We start from the raw sequence: 14634 nt of genomic DNA on the forward strand, positions 1-14634 counted from the left end.
CAAACTCCATGCGAGCTTCCATGTGTCTTGCACTGAGGAGAGACTTCCGTCGGGCCACTCTGCCATAAAGACCCTACTGGTGGAGGGCTGCAGTGATGGTTCACTTTCAAGAACTTTTTCCCATCTTCCGACTGCATCTCTGGAGCTCAGCCACAGTAATCTTTTGGTTCTTCTTCATCTCTCTCACCAATGCTCCTCTCCCCTGATTGCTCAGTTTGGCCGGACGTCCTACTCTACGGAGGATTCTGGTCGTCCCAAACATCTTCCATTCAAGGCTTATGGAGGCCACTGTGCTCTTAGGAACCTTAAGTGCAGCAGAAAGTTTTTTGTAACCATGGCCAGATCTTTGGATTGCCACAATTCTGTCTCTGAGCTCTTCAGGCAGTTCCTTTGACCATGATTCTCATTTGCTCTGACATGTACTGTGAGCTGTAAGGTCTTCCATAGACAGATGTGTGGCTTTCCTTATCAAGTCCAATTAGTAAAATCAAACACAGCTGGACTCCAATAATGCTGTAGAACCATCTTAAGGATGATCAGAAGAAATGTACAGCAACCGAGTTAAATATGAGTGTCACGGCAAAGGGTCTGAATACTTCCAGCTGTGTGATATTTCAGATTTTCTTTAATAAATCTGCAAAAATTTCAACAATACAATTTTTGTTTTTTTAATACGGGGTGCTGTGTCTACATGATGATTTTAGCAAATGGCTGCGATGTAACAAAGAGTGAAATTTTTAAGGGGGGTCTGAATACTTTCCATACCCACTGTAGCAAAATGTGGAAAAAGTGAAGAGGTGTGAATACTTTATGGTGGCACTGTATGTGTGTGTGTCTCTGTCTGTTTGTCTGTCTTTCTCTCTCTCACACTCACTCACTCACTTGACCCTCGCCTTCTCCTGCTCCGGAGGCAGTGTGTCTCGTCAGCTGCACTGTTGTTTTTATGGTTAGATTTCAAGTCAACTCCAACTGATAGTGACAATGTACAGCTTGAAGCCTCTTTTTTTGTTGAATATTTACTATTTATAGAAGCCAAAGTGCTGCTTTTTGTCAATGGAGTGGAGCCTCTTGCTGCCATACAGCACTCGTTTCTCAAATTTGGGCGCTCGAGTCAAAGTAAAATCTCAGCCAAATAATGGCTTGAATCTTGAAAAACTCCGAAGTCGGGTCTCTCGTATCTCGAGTCACCTTAGTGTTTTTCTACATTTGGGATGTAACAATTCATTTTAGCAGTGATTGGATTCATATCACGATTTGTGCTTGCCGATTTGATTCAGCGATATTGGTTAATTTCGAAGGATACGATCCAAAATGATTCAGTAGCCAGAAATCGATTCAATAACTTTTTAGCCAAAAATTACTCCAGTGTGACTGGATTGAAATAAATAACTGCATCCTGTACAGTGCAGGTAAAACTTTTTCCCGATGAACTTTCCTTTTGTCTTATTGTGTACAGTACTGTATGTTTTTTGTAATGAACTATGGATGAGTTTGCTTTATAAAAGTTGATTGTATTAATTTTTAATAAAAGGAAGGGGAAAACAGCAATTTATTATTTCAGCTATGATTTTACTTGTTGGCTGTTTTTATTTTTTTATTTAAGTGGTGTTAGAATTATGAGGGCATCCTTGGAAAAATTTCTTAATTGTAAGGAGTCCCTAGCTAGACCCAAATGGCTAGAAATTAAGCACTCACGAGGAAAGTATTTCCGGGACAGTGTTAATAATACATAGAGCTAAATAAATGAACAAACCTGCTCTTTGGAGCACAAACGTGAACCTGAAGCAGTGTCCAGTAAGTTGTCTTTGTCGCTGATTCTCATTTTGTTCGACAGAGTTTTCCCTCGAGGGTACTCTGCTATCGTTGTTAGCAGCTAGCGAGCTAAGCTAACTAGCTTAAAAGGCTCCAACATGCATGCCGATTGCCGTAAATCACACACATATCCTTAATGATAATTTCTCACTAGCCGCCTCCTCTGCAATCCACCAGACAGACAGATGTTGAGAATCAGCGATACAGAAGATGGATTAAAGTGTTTTAAAAACAACACACACACACACTCACTCTCTGGCAGGGAAGGAGCCCGAGCTGGTGTGTGAGGTCGAGAAATTCCGACTCGATATAGTCGGACTCGCCTCTAAGCACAGTTTGGGCTCTGGTACCAGTCCTCTCGAGAGGGGTTGGACTCTCTTCCACTCTAGAGTTGCCCACGGTGAGAGGCGCCGAGCAGGTGTGAGTATACTTATTGCACCCCGGCTCGGCGCCTGTATGTTAGGGTTCACCCCGGTGGACGAGAGGGTAGCCTCCCTCCGCCTTTGGGTGGGGGGACGGGTCCCGACTGTTGTTTGTGCCTATGTACCAAACCGCAGTTCAGAGTACCCACCCTTTTTGGAGTCCTTGGAGGGGGTGCTGGAGAGCGCTTCCGCTGGGGACTCCATTGTTCTGCTGGGGGACTTCAATGCTCACCTGGACAATGACAGTGAGACCTGGAAGGGCGTGATTGGGAGGAACGCCCCCCCCGATCAGAACCCGAGCGGTGTTCTGTTATTTGACTTCTGTGCTCATCACGGATTTTCCGTAATAAACACCATGTTCAAGCATAAGGGTGTCCACACATGCACTTGGCACCAGGACACCCTAGGTCGCAGTTCGATGATCGACTTTGTGGTCGTGTCATCGGACTTGCGGCCGCATGTCTTGGAGATTCGGGTGAAGAGAGGGGCGGAGCTGTCAACTGATCACCACCTGGTGGTGAGTTTCCTCCAATGGTGGGGGAAGATGCCGGTCCGACCTGGCAGGCCCAAACGTATTGTGAGGGTCTGCTGGGAACATCTGGCAGAATCCCCTGTCAGAAGGAGTTTCAACTCCCACCTCCGACAGGAAGGCTCATGTTCCAGGGGAGGCATGGGACATCGAGTGGACCCTGTTCCACGCCTCCAAGGTTGTGGCGGCAATCCCCGAACCCATTGGTGTCCATCAACGGTGAGGGATGCCGTCAAGCTGAAGAAGGAGTCCTATCGGGCCTTTTTGGCCTGTGGGACTCCTGAGGCAGCTACTGATGGGTACCGACTGGCCAAGCAGAATGCAGCTTTGGTGGTCGCTGAAGCAAAAACTCGGGCAAGGGAGGAGTTCGGTGAGGCCATGGAGAAAGACTTCCGGATGGCTTCGAGGAAATTCTGGTCCACCATCCGGCGTCTCAGGAGGGGGAAGCAGTGCACCATCAACACTGTGTATAGTGGGGATGGGCCGCTGCTGACCTCGACTCGGGATGTTGTGAGCCGGTGGGGAGAATACTTCGAAGACCTCAATTCCACCGACACGCCGTCCCATGAGGAAGCAGAGTCTGGGGTCTCTGAGGCGGGCTCTCCTATCTCTGGGGTTAAGGTCACCGAAGTGGTTAAAAAGCTCCTCGGTGGATGAGATTCACCCAGAGTTCCTAAAGGCTCTGGATGTTGTGGGGCTTTCCTGGTTGACACGCCTCTGTTGAATTTTTGGCAAAAACGTTACTGAATTAAATAATAGCCACTCAATCATTTTGAATTGTATCGTTCTTGATGAACCAATATCGTCCTTGAATCGAATCGGCAACCACAAATTGTGATACGAATCGAATAATTGTTAAAACAAATTGTTACGCTCCTAATAATAAATAGTGGTAATTTGTATATGGACCTAGTCAATGGACATATTCAAACGGATCTGGCTACAGCAGGAATAATGTTTCCCTTCCCTTCTTTTGCTTCACATTTCTTTCCAGTCCTCAGTCGAATGTCTCCCTCAATACATCTTGTCAGAGGCTCAGATAAGGCAAAGGAGGTAAGCCCTTGGTTTGTATTTCATTGTTTTATCAGTATTTTGTTCTACATAAAGAAATGTATGAACAGTATAGTGACATAGATCATGGATAAATGGTTGAATGACCAGGCATTGCTAGTTTCAATCTAATTTACCGCTGTTGCCTTTTGTTCTTCAGGTCTCGCATGAAAGAGGAGATCAGTGATTTTCTGCTGGATGATTAGGATGGAAAGGTTTTGACAATACGGAAGTGGAGCTAAATATTTATCTGCAGCAGGAACAACATTTTCTGTCTGCACGAGCAATGTCTGTTTATTTTGTACTCTACTGCATGGAATTTGTCATGTTCAGTCTACCAGGCTGATTAACACTTAAATAAACATACTCTCGTCCTATAGACTTTGATAATTTACATCGTCAATCCCACCATACTTCAGTTGTACAGCCGTGTTCATGACCCTTGTTCTGCATGCTTCTTCTCCTGTCCTTGTCCTGTTCTAGCTTGTCCTGTCCTTCCCTCACAGGGTGTAGCACTACAGCCCCATGCAACACGCATTTACCGTATTTTCGCAACTATAAGGCGCACTGTGTTAAAAGGCGCAGTCTCAGTTCCAGGGTCTATTTCTGCATTTAACACATACATAAGGCGCACCGAATTATTGGGCGCAGGCATGGTAAAACATACGCTAGCTTAAAACATACGGTAGCATGCATGCACACTAAAACATACGCTAGCATGAATGCTAGCGTATGTTTTTAAAAAGGCAGCGGGAGCAAAACTGAGTTCGGTTGTACTTTTTCTAAGTATTTAACAATGTACTCACGTTATTTTTTGATCAATCCTCATCCACAAATCCATCAAAGTCCTCATTTTCTGAATCCCAAATGAACAGTTGGGCAATTTCGCCATGAAACATGCCGTGTTCCCTCTCGTACTCGTCGGAGTCAGTCTCGTTGCCGGGGGCTGTTCAGCAATGATGCCGGCTTTCGCGAAAGCTCGGACAACAGTCAAAGCAGATACCTTAGCCCAGGCATCCACTTGGGAACCATGGATTCGTTGATCATGAATTCTCTCACGGCTGCTCGATTCCCATGTTCCTCTGTGTAACCGATAGCTTTCAGTTTAAACTGTGCTCCGTAAGCATGTCTCTTCGTCGGTGCTATTTTCGGTGCTATTCCTTAGCCAAACTGATGTTGTTTTGCACAATGCACATACTATATACCTACTAGGTATATAGTACGTGCCTTTAGCGTCCTCCTTCACGCGCACCCTTCCCCCTTTAACTTCCGCATGCTGTCCTCAGTCACGTCCGCCTTCCCTCTATGTAAGCAGTCTATCGGCAGGAAATGCTCCCAGTCAGTCAAGCGGAGCACTCATCAAAGTCACACAACATTTACAGATTTTGGAACTCGGTCCATACCAAAGGCGCTCCGCATTATAAGGCGCGCCATCCATTTTGGAGAAAATTTAAGACTTTTAAGTGCGCCTTATGGTCGTGAAAATACGTTAATGTTTCATTGTGGTAGATAATGTAATAACTTACTTTTCTCATCCTGTTTACAATTCGTGCTTTGTCTTTTGTCTTCGTTTCTCTCTCCCCTCTAGAAACTTTGTTCTGATCGACTCTGATTCTCAGTAAACTTCAATTATAATACTAAGAAACCATAGCGGAAGGTTAAAATACTCCACTGTGACACAGTAAAACTGTTCCGGCATAAAAGGGAAACAGATCCTCCGTTCTGCTTGACCTAACAGCCGAACAGGACAAAAAATTAATAAACATTACACACATACATTTGCAAAGCTCCTTGTACAGCTAGCATCTGGCCTTCATTGCTGTACAGTACACATTTGCTGTGGCATCTTTCCACAAGCGTTTGCAATATAAAAATATTTTAAGTGTGCGTGTTCACTGTGATGCAGACAACAAATTTAGTGTGCATGAATGCATGTTCATGACAATAAAGGTGGTGATTCTTCTACACTGCATGGTTGGAAGGGGTGCAATGGAATGAGAGGCACTACAAGTACTGATATAATGAAAAATTCACCAACATACAGTATAAATAAAAAGCCATCACGCCCCTGTTCAAATGCCAGGTTTTTGACGTAAAGAATGAGACCAACATAAATCATTTCAAAACTTTTTTCAGGATTTTGACTTCTAACCCGTACACCTCAATCGAGGGAGATGCGGCACGGTGGACGACTGGTTAGAGCGTCTGCCTCACAGTTCTGAGGACCGGGGTTCTCCCCGTGCCTGCGTGGGTTTTCTCCGGGCACTCCGGTTTCCTCCCACATCCCAAAAACATGCATGGTAGGTTAATTGACAACTCTAAATTGCCCGTAGGTGTGAATGTGAGTGCGAATGGTTGTTTGTTTGTATGTGCCCTGCGATTGGCTGGCAACCAGTTCAGGGTTTACCCCGCCTCCTGCCCGATGATAGCTGGGATAGGCTCCAGCGCGCCTGTGACCCTAGTGAGGAGAAGCGGCTCAGAAAATGGATGGGTGATTCGTACTGTTGGCAACAATCTGATTAGAATAAATACGACAAGCATGAATGGAGCGAATGGGCACTTTTTAATAGTCCATCTTCATAAAATATTAGTTACATGCAAGAGACTTGGTCAGCAATACTCTCCTTCGCACAAAGACAGCTGAAAATTTAAGTTAAATTATTTTAAACAGTGCTCTTTTCATATGTTCGAAAGGAGACAACATTTCTTCTCTCCTTGTCCCAATGATTTCCAAGGTTAGCTTCCGGGTTAGTTCGATATACGTTTTAACGTCACAATTAAACTATTTTTGTCTCGTAAACGGGGCCACGTCTCTTTTTTTATGTGGAGAATTGTGGAAAGGTGATGAAAACCCTCTTATCTGTCTCATAATCTGAAGGTTGCTACATTTAGGAAATACAAATTCTAGATTACATAGGTTTCATTACTAAACTCAAAACACAGCAAGGAGTGGAATTTTATAGAATATTTAATTACATCTACGAGGGATCTATAGGGAAACACACAGAGGCGTCTAACTACAAAAAAAAAACACTTAAGGGAAGATAGGACATCGTGTGTTGCTGGAGTAAAAATGAGCGTGAATAGGTTGCACCATTTTGAATTAGTACAAAGTTGAAATTTGTGTGAAGCTAGTATTTTCCCCAAAATTGTAAGGCACTAATTTTGCTCATTCTGTTAACGATTGCAGTGTCCTGGGGTGGTCTGTCTCGGGAGTTACAGAGGCAAGTTTGGTTGAAGAAAAAGGATGCACAAAAATAAACAGGCAGAAAAAGGAAAAACAGTTGTCCCGTCGGGGTGCGCTCGTACCTGTCCTGCCGATTGAACTGTGGTGGCCTTCGGTTTGCCACCCCATAGCTGGAGAGCAAAACACAAGAGAGCAAAACCCAAGCGAGCGAGAGGTGTGTCGAAAAGACGGGGGGAGACTTGAAGAAGACCATGCCAATCGACTCGAAACCTGGTCTACGATCTAGCCATAAATATGGTGTAAAAATCATATAAAATACTTCCAACTTTGTACTCCTACTCATAGATCAAGCATATATAACGATCGTTTAAATTCTAGTCTTGGCAAATCAACTGCTTGTTTCAACACAACATTTCATACTGTTTTGGCTTCATATCAAGACGAGCAGCTCTCAAATTCGTGCAGCTGGACATGGAAAGCTAACAGAATGACGGGGACATCAAGGCATACATTTGGAATATTTCTGCAGAGTTCGTGATATATCAAAACAGACATTTATCCATTCATGCATTTTTCTGAGCCGCTTCTCCTCACTAGGGTCGCGGGCTTGCTGGAGCCTATCCCAGCTGTCATCGGGCAGGAGGCGGGGTACACCCTGAACTGGTTGCCAGCCAATCGCAGGGCACATACAAACTAACAACCATTCGCACTCACAGTCACAGTCATGCCTACGGGCAATTTAGAGTCCCCAATTAATGCATGTTTTTGGAATGTGGGAGGAAACCGGAGTGCCCGGAGAAAACCCACGCAGGCACGGGGAGAACATGCAAACTCCACACAGGCGGGGCCGGGGATTGAACCCGGGTCCTCAGAACTGTGAGGCTGACGCTCTAACCAGTCGTCCACCGTACCGCCAGACATTTATCTTCACTTAAATAAACTTTATTTGAAAGTCCCCACATTGCAGTTACTCTCAAACGCCACGTGTCGTCTGCGTTCCGGCAATGTTCCCAGTGGTTGAACGAGTCCAACCTTTTTGGTCGCTCTGTCACTTCAAAACAAGGAAAGGACTCTTTGATGTCTGGAATCCAGATTCGACGGGAAGCTGCTAATTAGTTTACGATCCGGGTGAGATACACCAGGTGTCCTTTGGTGGATGTCTTGCACAGCAGGGCCGCAGGGAGGAATGCAGAGTATATCAGTTGTGGGGGGTTTGCTATGACAACCGCATCAGAGTCACTACACTACTGCCACATACAAGTCCTCAAGAGTGAGAAGAAGGGCACAACGAGATTTTTCTGCAGTTCTAAGATCCTGTTTGTTGAAGTCTTATTTTGTCCTTTGTAGCACCAAACCAAACTGATGAATGAAAATGGAACTGATGAAATGACTGTTCTGAAAAACAATGGACCAATAAAACTGGTATATACAGACCGTTTCCAAAAAAAATTAATATGGAAAGGTTTTTTTACATAATGCCATTCAAAAAGTTAAACTTTCATAGATTATAGATTCAGGGCCCACAATTCAAACACAAAACCCACGAAATCAGGAATTCCACAAATTTGAATACTGTGAAGAAATCAGCCCAAATTTTGCAGGCCATGAATGGTGTCAAACACTATTCATCTATTAAACTCAAAGCACCTCCACAGGTTTCCCCAGGTGTCATTAAATTGCTTCACTTTGGTTCAATTGTCTCAGTTGGGTTCAATATGGGGAAGACTGCAGACTTGACAACTGGCCAGAAGACCATCATTGATACCCTCCATAGGTGTCAGCTTTCCTCTGTGGTTTAGCTAAGGAGGCTGACTGTTCACAGTGTGCTGTGTCCAAGCATATCAATGGAAGCACAAAATGTGGCAGGAGAAGATGCACCAGCAAAAGAGATGACCATGGGCTTCAGCAGATTATCAAACAGAGAAGAATCAAGCAGAGATCAAGCAAGAGTCTGATGAGTCACAGCTTAAAAAACCACCACATTCAGACGCATCCAGGAGATGGGCTGCAACTGTTGGGGTTCCTCGGGTCAAGCCACTTCTGAGCCAAGGAGAAGGACTGGACTGTTGGCCAGTGGTCCAAGGTCCTCTTTTCCGATGAAAGTAAAGTGTGCCTTTCATTTGGGAATCAAGGTCCAAGAGTTTGGAGGACGACGGGTAAAGAACAGAACCTAAGCTGTTTGAGGTCCAGTGTGAAATATCCACAGTCAGTCATGATTTGGGGTGCAATGTCCAGTGCAGGTTTTGGTAAACTCTGCTTTCTTAAATCCAAGGTCACCGCAACAGTCTACCAGAATGTTTTAGAGGACTTTGATTCCTTCTGCTGAGGATCTGTATGGGGATGCAGATTTCATCTTCAAGCAGGACCTGGCCCCTGCCCATGCCGCCAGAAGCACCAAAACCTGGTTTGATGCCCATGGCATCACAGTACTTGACTGGCCAGCCAACTCGCCGGATCAAAACCCCATTGAGAATCTAGAGGGTGTTATCAAGAGGAAAATGAGGTGGACCAGACCCAAAAACAAAGAAGTACTGACAGCAAGCATCAAGGAAATCTAGGCTTCCATAACTCCCAAGCAATGTCACAGGCTGATTGGGATTAAAGCAAAGGGATTCCCAACCAAGTATTAAAGATTAACATTTTCATTGATTTAATGTGACTCTTCTTCTTTTCCTTTCGGCTTGTCCCGTTAGGGGTCGCCACAGCGCGTCATCCTTTTCCATGTAAGCCTATCTCCTGCATCCTCCTCTCGAACACCAACTGCCATTATGTCTTCCCTCACGACATCCATCAACCTTCTCTTTGGTCTTCCTCGAGCTCTCTTGCCTGGCAGCTCCATCCTCATCATCCTTCTTCCAATATACTCACTATTTCTCCTCTGGACGTGTCCAAACCATTGAAGTCTGCGCTCTCTAACTTTGTCTCCAAAACATCGAACCTTGGCTGTCCCTCTGATGAGCTCATTTCTAATTTTATCCAACCTGGTCACTCCAAGAGCGAACCTCAACATCTTCATTTCCGCCACCTCCAGCTCTGCTTCCTGTTGTCTCTTCAGTGCCACTGTCTCTAATCCGTACATCATGGCTGGCCTCACTACTGTTTTATAAACTTTGCCCTTCATCCTAGCAGAGACTCTTCTGTCACATAACACACCTGACACCTTCCTCCACCCGTTCCACCCTGCTTGGACCCGTTTCTTCACTTCCTGACCACACTCCCCATTGCTCTGGACGGTTGACCCCAAGTATTTAAAGTCCTCCACCCTTGCTATCGCTTCTCCCTGTAGCCTCATTCTTCCCCCACCAGCCCTCTCATTCATGCACATATATTCTGTTTTACTTCGGCTAATCTTCATTCCTCTTCTTTCCAGTGCATGCCTCCATCTCTCTAACTGTTCCTCCAGCTGCTCCCTGCTTTCACTGCAGATCACAATGTCATCTGCAAACATCATGGTCCACGGGGATTCCAGTCTAACCTCATCTGTCAGCCTATCCATCACCACTGCAAAAAGGAAGGGGCTCAGGGCTGATCCCTGATGCAGTCCCACGTCCACCTTAAATTCTTCTGCCACACCTACAGCACACCTCACCGCTGTTCTGCTGCCCTCGTACATGTCCTGTATTATTCTAACATACTTCTCTGCCACTCCAGACTTCCGCATGCAGTACCACAGTGCCTCTCTGGGTACTCTGTCATAGGCTTTCTCTAGATCTACAAAGACACAATGTAGCTCCTTCTGACCTTCTCTGTACTTTTCCATCAACATCCTCAAGGCAAATAATGCATCTGTGGTACTCTTTCTAGGCATGAAACCATACTGTTGCTCGCAAATACTCACTTCTGTCCTGAGTCTATCCTCCACTACTCTTTCCCATAACTTCATTGTGTGGCTCATCAACTTTATTCCTCTATAGTTGCCACAGCTCTGCACATCACCTTTGTTCTTAAAAATGGGCACCAGTACACTTTTCCTCCATTCCTCAGGCATCTTCTCACGCACTAGAATTCTATTGAACAAGCTGGTCAAAAACTTCACAGCCACCTCTCCTAGATGCTTCCATACCTCCACAGGAATGTCATCAGGACCAACTGCCTTTCCATTTTTCATCCTCGTTAATGCCTTTCTAACTTCCCCCTTACTAATCATTGCCACTTCCTGGTCCACCACACTTACCTCTTCTACTCTCCCTTCTCTATCATTTTCCTCATTCATCAACTCCTCGAAGTTTTCTTTCCATCTAGCAAGCACACTGCTGGCACCAGTCAACATATTTCCATCTCTATCCTTAATCACCCTAACCTGCTGCACATCCTTCCCATCTCTATCCCTCTGTCTGGCCAGCCTGTATAGATCCTTTTCTCCTTCTTTAGTGTCCAACCTGCCATACATGTCATCATATGCCTCTTGTTTTGCCTTTGCCACCTCTACCTTTGCCCTGTGTCGCATCTCAATGTATTCCTTTCGCCTCTCCTCGGTCCTCTCAGTGTCCCACTTCTTCTTAGCTAACCTCTTTCCTTGTATGATTTCCTGTACTGTGAGGTTCCACCACCAAGTCTCCTTCTCTCCTTTCCTGCCAGAAGATACACCAAGTACTCTCCTGCCTGCTTCTCTGATCACCTTGGCTCCAGTGGTCCAGTCTTCTGGAAGCTCCTGCCGTCCACCGAGAGCCTGTATCACCTCTTCCCGAAAAGCTGCACAACACTCGTCCTGTCTCAGCTTCCACCACATGGTTCTCTTCTCTGCCTTTGTCTTCCTAATTTTCCTCCCCACCACCAGAGTCATCTTACACACCACCATCCTATGCTGTCTAGCCACACTCTCCCCTACCACTACCTTACAGTTGGTAACCTCCTTCAGATTACATCGTCTGCACAAGATGTAATCCACCTGTGTGCTTCTACCTCCGCTCTTGTAGGTCACCCTATGTTCGTGCCTCTTCTGGAAAAAAGTGTTCACTACAGCCATTTGCATCCTTGTTGCAAAGTCTACCACCATCTGTCCCTCCAAGTTCCTTTCCTGGATGCCGTATTTACCCATCACTTCTTCATCACCCCTATTACCTTCACCAACATGTCCATTACAATCTGCACCAATTACGACTCTCTCTCTGTCTGGGATGCTAAGAACTACATCATCTAGCTCCTTCCAGAATTTCTCTTTCACCTCTAGGTCACATCCTACCTGTGGGGCATAGCCACTAATCACATTACACATAACACCCTCAATTTCAAATTTCAGCCTCATCACTCGATCTGATACTCTTTTCACCTCCAAGACATTCTTAGCCAACTCTTCTTTTAAAATAACCCCGACTCCATTTCTCTTCCCATCGACACCATGGTAAAATAATTTAAACCCTGCCCCTAAACTTCTAGCCTTACTGCCTTTCCACCTGGTCTCCTGGACACACAATATATCAACCTTTCTCCTCATGATCATGTCAACCAACTCCCGGGATTTTCCTGTCATAGTCCCAACATTCAAAGTCCCCACATTCAGTTCTAGGCTCTGTGTTTTCCTCTTCTCTTTCTGCCGAAGAACCCGCTTTCCACCTCCTCTTCTTCTTTGACTTCGACCCACAGTAGCTGAATTTCCAACGGCGCCCCGCAGGTTGACGGCGCCGGTGGAGGACGTTGTTAACCCGGGCCACGACCGATCCGGTATGGAATTCTTTGGATGAACGCTCATATTTGTTTGGCAAGGTTTTAAGCCGGATGCCCTTCCTGACGCAACCCTCTGCATTTATCCGGGCTTGGGACCGGCCTACAGTTTGCACTGACTTGTGCCACCCATAGGGCTGCATTAACTCTAATTTCTTTTTTTTTTCCTACAAAAACTGATAAGTAAATGGTGATTTAAATTCCAGATTTCTTGGGTTTTATGAGCTGTAAACCCAAATTATGTAAAAATAAACAAATAAATACTTGGAACTGTTTAAATCTGTAATCTATGAAAGTTTAACTTTTTGAATGGAATTATGGAAATAGATAAACTTTTCCATGATATTAAAATTTTTTGGAAAGGGTCTGTACAACCCCTGACAAACATGGAATCACCACTCCTGGAGGATGATCATTTGAATGTTTGATTTAACAGAAAAAAAAAGGCAAATTGCAGATGTTCCACAAAACATGTTAACCCAACCAGAGTTTTCCAATTTGGTAATTTAGTTATCTGGCCACTATGGAGAGGAACAGCTCAATGTGATCATGAATGATCATTCGCTCAGGAAAGTTGTCTTACCCTGGACTCCCAACACCATTCATTTCCCTTGTTTTTGACATTAGATATTTTTTGTAATGCATAAAAATGTAATGGGCTACATAACTTCAAAGCACCTTGTAAATGTTGGGATTGTTCCTCTACAGCCCCCCAAAAAACAAAAAACAAGCTTTCCCGTAGCAAATGGACTAATGACGCTGCGGCTTTAAACTATTGAACGGATAGACTCAACTGGGGTATGGAATCAGATGTGTTCCAAAAAGATTTGCACAAAACCTTTTAAATCACAAACGTACGGAAGTGTGTTGGCTGCCACACCCAAAAAATCAAAAATAAAGGTTCACTATCATGTTATAACGTCAGTCACACTACAAGCAATTAAAACTTTCTGCGTTAAATAACTTTCCACACCTTTTCACAATTGAGACCTGCTGACCTTAATATGCTGTCCATATGAAGCCCCTAAATAGTATTATTTTTTGTAATCTAAACTGGGTTTTTGTAGGAAGTCTTTCATTGTAATTTTTACTGTCCCTACACAAACACCGTTTTTATATGATAATGTACATGCTTTTGTAACTTCAGATATTCACACGAAAACATGAATTAAAAGCTAATGTATTTATTTTTTAATAAGTCCCTCCACTCCTTCGCTGTCTAGCCAGTGAAGGTGTGCCTGCATTGCGGAACGTCTCTAGTCTGACTATAAACCAAAAATGGGTGTAGGTCAAAGCCAGCGCACGGATCACACAGTCCCCATCCTGGAGAACAGCTTCAATGAAGACAGTTCTCAAAATGTAATCCGTCAGCTGTGAACATAAATTATAAATCAGATCATGTCCAATATTAGCCTCTTTGAACAAGGATAGTATCATAGAACAATTATTTATCAACATTTGGTAGCTTTGAGATTTATTTTTGTTGTTTTCTGATTGTGCAAATGTTGTTACAGCCACATGATTCTCAGATAAAGAAGTGTCAAGTGGGCACTCCATGTAGATTTGTCTGATGACTAGCCAGTGAGTGTTTGTCATCAGTTTCACTTCCATAATTTTGAAGACAATGAAATATTGATGCGTGCCTGAAAGATGGGACTGACCAGGACTTGACTGGCCTGCATCAAAGAGGTCTGAGGTTCCTTCAAGTGAATGGGACGCAGATTACATTTTGGACATGTATGTACAACAATGACAATTTGCCAGCCCCAGACAAACTTAATTAGGGTCTGTGAAATATTATTCCTAATGCTTACCATGTCAATCTCAAATGTGCTCTTCCTGGAGATGCGGAAGATTGGTTGCAGAGATCCGCTGGCCATCTGGGTCGCCTTCGTTGGTACAATGCGCAAATCTGCGACCATAACTGCAAAGATTCATTTAAAACTTTTACAAAACATGCTGCCCCATAGTCC

General features: G+C 44.4%; 1 protein-coding gene across 6 annotated transcripts in view; it reads left to right on the forward strand.

Moving 5' to 3' along the window:
- Positions 1-4476, forward strand: part of ctu2 (cytosolic thiouridylase subunit 2 homolog (S. pombe)) — a 63225-nt gene extending 58749 nt beyond the window's left edge. For all 6 annotated transcript variants that reach the window (XM_061690918.1, XM_061690920.1, XM_061690921.1 and 3 more), the window contains 2 exons: positions 3758-3816; positions 3974-4476. In XM_061690918.1, coding sequence (XP_061546902.1) covers positions 3758-3816; positions 3974-4019 — 105 coding nt within the window. In that variant the 3' untranslated portion in view covers positions 4020-4476. The remainder of the gene's footprint in view (positions 1-3757; positions 3817-3973) is intronic.
- Positions 4477-14634: the final 10158 nt, after the last annotated feature.

The sequence above is a fragment of the Phycodurus eques genome, chromosome 11 (genome assembly GCF_024500275.1).
Source record: "Phycodurus eques isolate BA_2022a chromosome 11, UOR_Pequ_1.1, whole genome shotgun sequence".
NCBI lineage: Eukaryota > Metazoa > Chordata > Actinopteri > Syngnathiformes > Syngnathidae > Phycodurus > Phycodurus eques.